This window comes from Protopterus annectens, chromosome 2.part0 (genome assembly GCF_019279795.1).
Source record: "Protopterus annectens isolate FY-2018-M chromosome 2.part0, PAN1.0, whole genome shotgun sequence".
Classification (NCBI taxonomy): Eukaryota; Metazoa; Chordata; order Ceratodontiformes; family Protopteridae; genus Protopterus; species Protopterus annectens.
Window position 1 is genome coordinate 1,436,055,220 of NC_056728.1, and position 13,957 is coordinate 1,436,069,176.

Genomic DNA, 13,957 nt, shown 5'->3' on the forward strand with positions numbered 1-13,957 from the left:
AATGAATATTAAAAGCATTATGCTATTTTATCTAGAGGCGGTCAGAAGATGTAAATGAGTCCAAGATAATATGCTGTACAATGTACTCATACAAAGGCCTACGACATGAAATGAAATGCTTGCCATATCATGCCATAGCAGACAAGTGTTAATAGAAAGACCATCAGTCCCACCTCTCTCAATGCTTTTGTCCTGTATTCTGGCATAACTGAACAATGTTTAATTGTTCACCTGCTCAGATCCATTGACTCAAGTTATAACATTATGAAACTGAATAATGAATGCGTTTTTACATTTTAGTGAATGTAAAACATTGCTGGAGTAATGTGGGACCCACGCATAGTGCAAAAGCTGTGGGGGCCTCACTATTCCAGCAGTATGGCATATTTTTTTCACAGCAGATGGGATGGAGTGGGTGATAACTATCGTAACATACTTTCCATGCCAAGGACTTCCATACCTGTTCTTGCTATACACTCCCATCAACTGATTTTATTCAATCTGTAGAAGAAAATACAGACAGGATGTATTGCTATTGATACCCATCTTTCTATGATTCACACAGAACTCCAAAAGGAAGGTAAACTGCATGTCTCTTGATGAGATCCACATGGTAGACAGATAACAGAAGGGTTAATGTGCTTTTGTGGAAAATTTCTTGAATCCATTTCTCAAGCACAATAACAAACTGGTTATCATTGGTGCCCCACTCCCAACCCTCTAAACATTGACTGAAATGAATGATTAGAACTGACCTCAAGGCATTGCCAAGTCATTCAACACAGTAAATGTCTTGCTCTGGTCTGCTACAGTTAACAAACTAAACTAATAACAAATGTAAGCAGGACAGCAATATTTTTATATCTATACATCCATTAAAAGCTAAGACATCTCTAACATATTATGTCTCTATATATACTTAACTGAAACTTCAGTAGATCGACATCAGAAATGCTGTCAGAAAATATATAAAAAAAGAAAGTCAATCCACCACTGTGCATGCTCCAAGCTATAACCCCAGAGGGTTCAAACACAAAGAATATTTTTTATCAGGGAGCAGCCATCCTTGCATACCCATGTGTGTGTGTGTGTGTGTGTGGGGGGGCTCTAAACTCACTACTCCTGCTACTTAAATATAGCATCTCCAAGAATGTACAATATCAGGGAAATGGCATATTCTGCAGTCTCAGTGTAATAGTGGTCCGGTACCAGATTTGACAGCTTTCCTATCGACCAAATTAAGTAGACTGGAAATCTGTAGAATACATTATGTGTATATATCTGTATCTATTTATCTATCATAGATGTTTGATGAGTGAACTGTGGTCAAATCCTGTTATTCCACAGGTTCAAAGGTAGGTACAAGGCAATCAGACTGCAGACTATTATAAGCCTAGCCAGTAACTCATATTCGAAAGTTCCCTCCAGCCCCAAAGAGGACTCTAGAAGACAGACTTTGGCGTATCCTTCCAGCCCCAAAGAGGACTCTAGAAGACAGACTTTGGCGTATTTGAGGCTGACAATCCAATTATCTAGGTTTTTTGTAAGGTGACAAGCATGCTTCTCTTCTCTTCTTGACATGTAGTAGAATTTTTTCCAGAGATGTGAGATATGTTCAGATATGGAGCTATGATACCACCGTATTTTATTTATCTGTTTATGAAAGTATAGTTCCTTTAACTGGTATTCGTTGCACAACTTGTTCTCTGAAGAAATAAGAAGTCAACGGTCATGCCATTCATGACTTGAAAGGCTAGACACAGATCCCTATGGAGGGGTCTATAACAGACTGAGTACAGAGAAAATGCTGCCAGTCTCTCCTGGTAAGTATTTTTTGGCCACTGATACTTTTGGTTATAAATCTCTGAAGTCTCTCATGCTGAGTGATATGCTTGGAAAAATACATGTCAAAAGGGCATTACATTCAATAATGGGTCTGATGAGATATAAAGGGAAAATTAAGACTTCCTTGAATCTGGAGTTGATATCTTTGGAAATTAGATGAGCCAGGTAGATTTTTTCAAATTACTGTGGAGATATAATGGCCAAAAGATAAGAAATTATCTTCAGCAATGCCTCCTTTAGAACAGCTTATGAATTCTTGAATTGAGTTTTCTAGCGGTCCTGCCTACGTTAAGTACTAGGTATATTAGCCAATCAGCAACATATATCATGAAAGTTGTGTTACAATTACAATACTTTGGGACAGCATAACTTATACTAGTGTTTATACAGAAAAAAAGGACTATTGAAAATAGCTTTACATTCTTTACATGTGTTGCACAAATAAGCTCCCTTGACTCAAGTTTCATGGCTGTCTCCCACCTTGTATCATTCTGATATGTTCTTGATATTATAACACTTGTTAATAACAAATCAATGATCTAACTACAACTTTTTCTACAATTGGGACTCCAACTAAAATCTGACAGTTGTTTTTTACTATTTCTTTAATTAATAGCATATCAAGGGTATTAGATAAAATGTGTACTGAATGAACAAAAAAATTAAAGTGTATGTTTTTAGGTGCAACTCAGCTTACATGGAGATTTGCTCTTTTAATTTTTTGACCTCTGATAATGTCATATTACTTTTACTAATTAACAAAGCATGGGGAAATTTGTAACTCAGAAAGTCTAAAGAAGTATTTTAAACAATATACACAAAAGTGCTAACTTTGCTTTTCTTATTTTCGAATAAAAGTATCACTCAGTTTTCCAAGCTGTGTTTTATCATTTTGTTTAGTTTTAACCATAACCAGTCTGGCACACTTTTGTTAGATTTACAAATCTGCCAATACAGGTTGTGAGCTGCGGTGATACAGAGGTAGTGTTGTTGCCTCACAGCAAGAGGTTCTCCTGTTTGATTCACGGCTGGAGTGCCTTCTGTGTGGAGTGTGCATGTCCTCCTCGCAGTCGAGTGGCCTCCAAAAAACATGCGTGAATGGGCATGCCTTCGCTGAAGGGTGGGCCTTGGGCTGGCAACTCGGCACCATAAAAAAAATCTACTGCCAATCATTAGCAGACCAGAATTCCACTGTGGTGACCCCTAACTGGGAAAAGCCGAAAAGATGAACAACAACAAACAAATCTGCCAATAAAGCCTGCAGGGACAATAGTGTCAAAGGCCTTAATGAGGCCCAATTTGGTGTATGTGCTGTATAATCACTGTTAGGTGCTTCTATGACTTTTTCAAATAAATTAATTAGGTTAAACAGACAGGACCTTCCTTTGACAAAGCCATTAAGAAACTTTTAATGGCTAGATTTATGAGGTCTGACATAATGCATTCTATAGATTTACAGATCAGGCTAGTGAGACCAATCGATCCATGGTCAGGCCACCCTTGTGTGATGACATTATAGTGACTGTTGTTTTGGCTTCATGAACGTAACCAGTGGAGAGAGAGAGACTTAGAGTAAAGAGGTTAAGGAGCGGTTCCGATGGGCTGTATTTAGTACTGATAATCAGGTATATTATCAGGGTCTGTGCCTAAGATTAACCTTTGAGAGGGCTGTGAGGACTTGGTCCATAGTAATTAAAGAGGATGGCTTGAACTGAGGAATTTGTGGAATTGCTATAACTGTTGGCTCAGTAAAATTTACACTAAATTTGTCAAGTAAGAGATTAGCTATTTCCTTTTGGTCAGAGTGGGCATTATTACTGTGGACCTTGCTCTAAACATTGTTGGCCATTAGTTCCTGAACTCTTGACATAGTTAAAAAAGATTTGTAGTTAATTTTGATTTTGCTCACTCACAGTTCATCAAACCTCAATTCACCAATTGCAAAGAGTGAGAGGCCATGGACTTGTCCCTCAGCAGGACCCATGTTAAAAGCCATTGCTGAAGTTTGATGATTTGAGGTTTACTGAATTGTGTTTACAATTTTGAATTTGATCATTAACACATGAAGGTATGCATGCGTGTGTGTGTGTGTGTGTGTGTGTGTGTGTGTGTGTGTGTGTATGTGTGTGTGTGTGTGTGTGTGTGTGTGTGTGTGTGTGTGTGTGTGTGTGTGTGTGTGTGTGTGTGTGTGTGTGTGTGTGTGTGTGTGCGTGTATTCATGTGTGTGTAAGCATATGCATATGTATGCATACATCTGGTTTCAAATTGTATTATATTATGATAATCATATAAAATGTTATCCTTAGCCCACTGCTAGACATACCACAGGCTTTTTATATCCAAGCAAATTTCCTGAACATATTCAAAATAAATTTTATTAAAAAAGTAAATGCAACCATTTATTCCACAGAGTCGCATTTGACTTTCCAATTACGCTCTCTCTCTGTCTATATATATATATATATATATATATATATATATATATATATATTTGATTTTTACTGGTTTTACAGTGATAAGAGTATCTGGTAGGGCACATCTCTCCTGACTTCTCCTCTTCCTTATGGCACAGGTCTTGCTGCTTTATACCTTTAACATGATACATGACTGTAAGAGACTCTCTTTGTGAAGCTTGACCATTACAATTCTTACAAGTTCAGTTTTCCAAGACTGGCCTATTAGACTTCTGGTTGTTGTTCTTCTAAGAACATTGACATATTTATCTTACATAGATGTCTATGACTGATTGTTGTTCTTCTCAGAACGTTGACATATTTATTTTACATAGATGTCTATGACTGATTGTTGTTCTTCTCAGAACGTTGACATATTTATTTTACATATATGTGTGTGATTTTTTTCTGTGCAACTCTCCATGTTTCCCCCAAAGAACATAAATGGTCTTTATTCAGTGTTTTTATCAACTACTTCATTTTCAGTCTGCAAACATTCAAATATTTTTTTGCATTCTAACTTTATATCCAGTTTGTTAATATCACTGAGGATCTCTATCTCTTTTGACTTCTCTATAACATTTCTTTTGATGTGTATTGATTTTCTGATAGCAGTGTTATAGTCGAATCAATCTACTTAGTTCTCAGCCTTCTGCTCATTAACAACTGAGCTGATGAGTTGAAAGAATGGGTTTCTGCAAAGGAGTATTCCATCATTCCATAACTGCAAAAATGACAGTCCTCGTTGCCTTTCCTACTTCTCTTTCCCCTAACTGTCTTCACTTGCCCCCGTATTCTTCACATAGTAATGGCACTGTACTTGAACTTACACTCATAGAGAAATCTTTTGAATCCCTGGCTTTTGTATTACAGATTGTTGTTAGATGTGAGCGCTCACGTAATAATTATCCACACATATAAGACACATGCCATTCGTGAAACGGAATAAATATGAGACCAGTCTCCTCCTTGCATTGTCTGACACTTGATAAGGCTACCACCTTTTCCTTTGAATTGCTGAGATGGTATGCATTGTAGATGACACAGTTCTGCACCACTTGAATTGTTACATTCTTGTCCAATATCTTGCTGTTTCTTTTAACCATAATTATTCCCAGATGTAATTTGTGTACCTCCTCCTGTCATCTGTCTTCTCATTTGGTTGGAAGTTATTATCTTGTCAGCTTTGTACAATAAGCCCTGGACACAACTTATTTTTTTTCTTCAAAACAAAAGAAGATGCTCTTTGTTCACGCATGCCTCTTACTGTATTCTTTTCTAGTCACTGCATTTCTAAATCAGTATCAAAACATCTTGAATTACTTTAGTTTTTCTTCTGCATCTGTTGTCTGGTGTACTACCCAAATAGCCTAGTTCTTTATCTAATCTTCATCTAATTCTTCTTTATCTTTATTGTTGCTTCTTTTTTTTATATATATGCTTATTTCACCCTAAATGCTATATGCAATTCCTTGCATGGTTTGTATTTCATTTTCAGATCATACCTGTAAATTAAGTAATATTTCCTGCAGTCTCTGTTACATCTTGTACAATGGCTTTCTGAAAGTGTTTTGCAAGGTTTTTCACCTGAACTTCTTTACCATTGGTAATTTTGTAGAATTTATCATACTTGTCCACTATATAAACAGTTCCTTTTTTACATGAGTATGGCTTATTTTGTTAATCTTTAAATGCTCTTGACCCATAAGCATCTGGTATACTTTGTTGTGGAATCACAACTCCTATACATGGTATCTGACATCTACAAGTGAAACAACTTACTTATCCTCATTATAATATTTTAAAGTTGAAGCATCATAACTAGTTTCTTGAAAACTTCGTTTTTACCTCACTGACACCTCCATTCCTGTCCTATTTCTTGCTCTTAATAGAGTTCTTAGCAATGCAGATTTATCAGCCATGTTAGTCTAAACCATACAGGATAGTGCACCATTACAAGAAACCTCTCTAACTGCTGTGATCATATTGTTCACATGTACTGCTGTTTTATGCAACTTTTGAAATTCTACTGCTTACAACTATCAGCTTTTTAAACCCAAATTATTGGCCACTGAGTAAGCATAATTAAATATCATGTAACTAATAATTGTGGAATATCTATTCATGAAATTGGCTGGTTCTTACCTATATATACATTCCGGACTTGCTTAGGAGGATAATCGAGTAATAATTGAAAATCATACATTTCCCCAGTTTGTAATAAGTTCTACATTAGGAAGCGTAACTAAGTCAGATATTGCTGCTATTCAGAGCAAGAAGATATGCACTTGTAATGTCTTTGACCATATGCTATTCACTTTCAAACAAGTCAGTTTTTTGAATTTCTAGCAAAGCTTATTTCATTCGGAAACATCACGGATGGAACATAGATTATCATGCATAAACATCGTAAAATGTTTTAATTTAATAGATCAAACAGTTACAGAAGAAATAGTATTTTGGGAAAATATCACTCTCACTTTATATAAAAAGAACACATCCCCCTTCTTACAAGGAAGTACTTGACATGGCAGATAAGAACTGCAAGACACAATCTAATCTATTAATTTCCATAGCTACAGGGTATGTTCCTTTCTAATGTACTTGTTAACCATATCCATTACTGAACATGGTAACTTAGCTCATTTTGCTTCTTATTGCAAGGACCAGAGACCTAGGAAGGGTCATTTCAGGCCCAGTCTTCTGATTCTAGCTGACAGTAAAATGCATTTATTATGCTCCCAGATAAGTTCTTTAATTTTACACTTTCCTTCAATTTCTATAATCTGTGCACTTATATAAGAGGACATGTTTGTTACTCCTTTGCCAGTTCTCAGGAAAACCACTAAGAAATTATACAAAAAACCTGACATACAGACTGCATTTAATACTACCATTCTACATAAAAAAAAAAATTTGTAAAAGTATCTAAGCATTAATATTAGTTGGACAATTTCCAGAGACAAAAATGGAAACAATTAAGTTTTTCTTTATTCTGATATAATCCTATCTTTGTATATGTTCCGTACATGTATTATATTCTTCAACCTGACCAAAACTCATATATGGACAACAAGTGGAAACTCAGTATAATCAACTTAACTCACCATGCCAGTGAAATTGTTTGGAAGGCAGCATTTAGAACATTCATGTGAAGAAAGTATGTCAAAGACTTTTGAGAGTTCTAAGAAATTTTTCATAGAATTATGCAAAGATTCTCAAATATATATAGCAATACAGGCAAGATTCTCATTTTACAATTAAGAAGTTATTTATATGACTATATTATAAATATGCTAAAATGAATAAAATGATTTGAAAAAAAGAAGCTATGACATTAAAGTCTATTTACCATGCAAAACAGAATACATTGCTTACCTGCTAACACGTATATGCAGTGTTTTACATAGGAAAGACTACCTGTTCATTCAGACTATGTGCTACATTACATATGAGTGACATTAATTGTAAAAAGTCCAGAAGTCAACTGTATAAACATGTTATAGCATAATAGGGCACATTTTTACTTTTTTAGCCATTAACATGTTTTTTCTGGAACTTCTAATGTTATGTTTTGCAAACAAATGTTAAATCTGTTGATGAACCTGGATTTTTAATCTTGGAGCATTGTTTTACAAACTGGTTTAAATGAGATGTTCTGAATTATATATATTATATGTATATATGGGTTCCCTTCAGAGTGAAGAATTTCCAAACCTTCAAATTTCATATGGGCGAGACCATATGATCGAAGTTTTGAAATCTGGAAATTCTGAACAGAGATCTGCATACAGCGTGGAATGGGAGATTTCCCTTTTCCTCGCTTTAGTGGGATCTTAGAGTTGGTATATTTAAGTAGCGGGGGTGGGGGGTGCAGGGGACTTGCTCCCCTGCAGAAATATTGAGAAACTTGGTTTTGTATTTTTTTTTTTGGCTTCATTTCAGAGTTTTGAGATTTCAAAACTTCGATCATATGGTCTCAACCATATGAAATTTGAAAATTTGAAAATTCGACATTCTGAAGTGAATCCATTATTGTTGTTGTGTCTTTCGGCTTATCCCGGTTAGGGGATGCCACAGCGGAACTCCGGTCCGCTAATGTTTGGTAGTGGATTTTTACATGCTGAGTTATCAGCCCTGATGCACAACCTTCAATGAAGCCCCGCCCATTCACGTATGCCTCCACACAGAAAACGCTCTAGCTGAGAATCGAACGGGACAACGTCTTGCTGTGAGGCGACAATGCTACCGCAGCACCGTATATATATATATATATATATATATATATATATATATATATATATATATATGGGATCTGTACAGATCCACGATGGCACTTTCTGCCAAAGCAGAAATCACCAAACATACATAACCGAAAGTGCTGTTCACCAAAGCAGCACTTTCGGTTATGTATGCTGGTTGTGCCAGTCACACTACGGTGTGGTTAAGGGAGAATTCCCTTTTCCCCACTGTAGTGTGACCTCGGAGAGAGAATATAAAAGTAGGGGGATGTGGAGGGCACACTTTTGTTCAATAGTCCTAGATCCATATACATATATATATATAGGTTTAAAATGGCTCGCAAGGGCAGTTAGCTTAGTACTAAACTATGAACCTATGAACATATATATATATATATATATATATATATATATATATATATATATATATATATATGAACATATATATATATATATATATATATATATATATATATATATATACATATATATATTATTTACCTCATTTCATCGAAATCACATATTATCGAATCTCACTTTGTTGACACTCAAAATATTGAACTCCCAATTCATTGAAGCAGTACAACCACTTACCCAAAAAGAAACAAAGCTCAAACCATACCATCCATAAACCATGCAGGTGGGGGGCTATGCCCCCCAACACCCTTAATGTGGGGGCCTGCGCCCCCCCCTCCCAACAAAGTATACCAACTCTAAGATCGCACTACAGTTGGTAGAAGTGAAAAATTCACCATCTTGCACAACAGGTTACTTACTTTGGGAAGATCTTTATAGTTCTGCTACTTCGGTGAAGTGAAAGTTCAATATTTTGAGTGTCGACAAAGTGACATTTGATAATATGCGACTCTGACAAAGTCAGGTAGACCCATATATATATATATATATATATATATATATATATATATGTGTGTGTGTGTGTGTGTGTGTATAAATAGGCAGCAAAACAGATAGATATATAGATATATTTAGTTTATATGCACACAATGGTTTTCCTTTTTTCATCTTATATATGTTTATACATTTTCTACTTATAAACATTTCTAATTTGTATTTGTACATAGTTTGTTGAATGTGCATATTGCAGGAGAAATATTTGTTTATATGTAGATATTTAGCATGTACTTGTTTTATGATGTGATGTCATGTCACTGGGAGATATGACCTCATGATGTGTACTAACTTTTAAATAGGGGTGTTTTCCATAGTCAAGCAGTGCTACTAAGGCAGCTCAGTGGATGAAACTGCAGTCTACTCCTAATTTGTGGTCATGTGCTTTCAATAAAGTATTATTTATATGAACAAAATAAAAAAAAGATCATTTTAGATGAAATCTAAAATGATAGAAAACAACAAAAAGTAAAACAATGTTTTGGGGGAGTGGCAAACCCCCCCCATACTCCCAACATCCTTTGATAATTATATATACCAACCACGAGATCACACAGCAGTAAGAAAAATTCAAATTCCTTGGCCCAGCTGCACTGCAATCGCATACCAAAGGCTGCCTACAGAAACTACATAGAAAAGAGCATTTGCTCATATGAATGTCTGGTTATTTATAGCTTCAGGCATTCGCTCATATGAACGTTCGCCATTTTGACTTGTAACCATAAATACATATAATACATGTATATAGAAATATGTACATGTATGCATCACTCAGTTCACTCATCAAGCTCTAGAACTACAGCCAAAGTCCAGACTAATTCAGGTAAACAGCAGAAATCATACAATTAAAAAGCCTACAAGATGATTTTCCCAACTTCAGGCTGTAAACATTTCAAACAGTCACGCTCTTTCATTCTGCTTGTACTGTTATTTCTCTTTCTCTCCCCTTTGAGTAATTTCTCCACTCAAGCTGCTGGTCATCAGTTCACTGCCACAGCAAATGTCATCATTTGTTGTTTTTACAGGGAGACAGAAAAGGTACTTCCTGCCCAGTATTCAGACAACAGGTACAGTTTTTCTTCTATGCATACTTGTATTGTTCCAAGGGTAGGGATGCAATGGGGTAGTTCAAGTGTTTAGTCACTTGCATGCAGGACTGATGCGACCGTTACAGCCACACTTCTCTTTGTAGGCAGATGCCTCCCTCCATCACTAGATTCCAGTGGTGAATATAGATGGGCATTTGCCCTGGGAAAAATGCCTGCAACCTGGCCCCCGAAAGAGGCTTCTCCGCAACACTCCTCTCTCTTAAATTAACTTTACCAATTCTCAGTTAACTAAACAAACTTGGGTTATCTTGGTCATAGTCAGGTCTGCACTGTTGTTTTATTGCATGTAATGTCTCACTCTACATCTGATACCAGATACTGAAAGCAATGGAAATGTGACACAGGTAAAATTCATATAGACAAAAAAAACAAAACTTTTGTCTATTGTTGAGGTAGATATTAGGAGCTGGTCATAACAAACTACTGTAAAGGAAATAGTAAGAATGCAAATAATCCAGCAGTTGAGCAGTTTATTTCACTACAGCTACCCACAGATAATCAACTGGAAATACAGAGCTTCCTTCCACTTATGCCATTGAACTTTGGGTAGAAAACATGACTACATTTATTGTAGATGTCAGCATATAATGTAGATTTTGCCAGGCTGAAGTTTTCATGTGGATTGTTCTGGGGTACCATATGTGTTTTTTACTGCATCAAGCATGTTAAAATAACTATGTTCTATTCAAACTGGATCACAGTTTTTGCGAACATGGTGTGCTACAGCAAACAGTGGCTGTGTCCCTTCAGACATTTCTGCAATTGTCACAGTAGCAAAAGTTATAACGCTCAGTAGTCCACTCTTAGAATGCTCATAAAAAAAGCCATAAAAATGTGGACAAGGTCTGCACACCACAATAATGGAATTAAGCCAAAGGTTTCCAAATATATATAATACTTATTATATCTCAGAGTATAAAAAACAGCTGGGTGTTATGACCACAACAGTTGTACAGCACAGTGTTTCCATTACTGAGTGAGAAAAATATAAAAAAACTATATGTATAAATATATTGGGTGGTATTCAATGTCATTGTGTGAATGTTTTAAGGCTATCTAATCTGACCACGAATGAGTGCAGTAAACCTATGAATCATAGTGGCACTTTACATTAATGCACAATGGCTGCGAATAAGTACAGACAGATGAAGTCTGAATGAGATGTAAATGAGAAATTATGTAACCGAGCGTATGCTAATGAAACATTCTCAGTGAAAATGTTCCTCTTTTTCCACACTGTCCACAGATGCATTATATAAAGGGGAATCTCACCAATTCTATCTACTTTGCAGTCCTTGAAAATGTTGTCACTCATTGTTAGCCTGGCTATTTCCAAGTGTATGCTGCTTGTTTTGGCTGAGCTAAATCCATGTGTGCCCAGCAATGCTTGCTGGCCAAGAAGAAACTTCCCCCAATTTCCACCCGCCCCTACTACATCTAAACTTATACCTATACACTCCTCCCACTAACCCCAAAACCAATCACAAAACATTCCAAACAATACCATCTACCAATCCTCATTTACTGCAACCTACACATACTTCCCACTAATTACCACACTCCTCCAACTAATTCCTACACACATACCATTACAGCCACTCAACATGTGTTCAATCAATGCCATCACTCTTGCAGTACTAGCTATAACCTATCACCTCACCTATCACCTCATCTCCTATCACATTACTCTCCCTACCACCATTACCATCCCATCAAAACATATATTCACCTACTCCACCCACAGCAAACACTATAGCCTACACATACCCTCAAGTATTTACCACCACAGCATAGTCCCTCTATCACCCACAACACTTATCAAAACAACCACAAAATCACTTTTCACACATAAGTACATACACATTCTTGCTAAGCTATCAAAAGTCCTTCACCATATCAGTCACCAAGATTAGCTAATGACATACACCCTAACCCAGGCCTAAACCCTGACATACACTCCCCCTACTCCCCACCCCCATCTAATAACTCAACCTTACTCTCCAGACCAAAGAATAGCCTACTTTTCCTGAACTTGAATATATGTAGCATTAATAATAAAGTACATCTACTACATACTCTAATAGACACCTATTCCCCAAATCTACTATCCCTAACTGAAACTTGGTTAAAACCTACTACTCCCGACAGTGAATTCCTTCCCTGGCTATAATGTAATATGTAATGATAGACTATTCAGAAAAGGGGATGGTGTAGCATTACTTTATAAAAACAACCTAAAGGTTACCATTATTGACCCTCCTATACTCCCCCTAATGTCCTCAAAACTACTACTAGCCAAACTTGAACTAACCGACAAAAAAAATCTATAAATATTATAACAGGGTACATACCACCAGGTAATAACATCCCCACCCTAGCAAGCCCTTTTACATTGGACCAATCAAAACCTACCCCAAGAAACAATCATCTTAGGTGACTTTAACATAGACTGGCATACATGCTCCAGTTCCAAACCATCCAGCTTCATAAATCTGTATAATGTTTCCCAAATCATTAACTCCAGTACAAGGCTAGGTAATAATAAAAGCAAAGAAAGCCTCCTAGACTGGACCCTAATAAACAATGCCAGTACATTCTATCAAGCAGGTGTCCTACCAGACACCTCAGTGACCACCAGCCCACCTTCCTACTAAAACTCAAATCTCACACCAACTCTGAACCACCAATTCAGACCATTAGAAACAAAATAAACTTTGACATAACAAAATTCAAACTTGAGCAAGAATACCAAAATTAGAACCTTCTAAAGGCCCTCCCACTAGACGAAGCAGTTGAGCTATTTAACATTACCTTCCTAAACATTTTAAACACCCATGCCCCACCTCGCACAAGCAAATAAAAAGTTAAAATAGCCCCCTGGATCACAAGTATCACTAGAAACATGATAGCCCAAAGAAACAGAGCCTGGCATCAATGGAGAGCCAATGAAGCCATAACAATCTAAACAGGAATTCCAAAAATTCAGAAACAAAACAAAAAAAATAAATTCTACTAGACAAAAGGAACTATTTTCTTAATTTGCAAAATAGATACCAAAACAACCCCCAAAAACTCTGGGCAGGACTAAATACATTACTCCACCCCAGCATACCGAGTACCCTGGCAGACTGAGTACCCCAACATCAGCCACTGTAAAGGATAGCACTGAAATTTCAGAAGCCTTAAAAAGACTTCCCATAGAAACCAATTCAAAATTAGTTCATCAACAACCCACAACATCTACAACTAGCAACTCCAAGCCTGCTACCAATACCATCTTCCAATTCAGACCTATTCCCACAGATTATGTAAAAAGACTATTAGGTAAACTCAAACCAACTAGCCTAGCTGCCGACAACATTCCAGCTGAATACCTTCAAATAGCTGCTAATGAGATAGC

General features: G+C 36.5%; 1 protein-coding gene across 1 annotated transcript in view; it reads right to left on the reverse strand.

Annotated features, from left to right (window-relative positions):
- The window catches only part of LOC122793530 (bifunctional heparan sulfate N-deacetylase/N-sulfotransferase 3-like), a 1,344,847-nt gene that overhangs the window by 988,195 nt on the left and 342,695 nt on the right, over positions 1-13,957 (reverse strand). Inside the window, exon 5 of the mRNA XM_044061660.1 lies at positions 1,798-1,807. Within this exon, the coding sequence (XP_043917595.1) occupies positions 1,798-1,807 (10 nt within the window). The remainder of the gene's footprint in view (positions 1-1,797; positions 1,808-13,957) is intronic.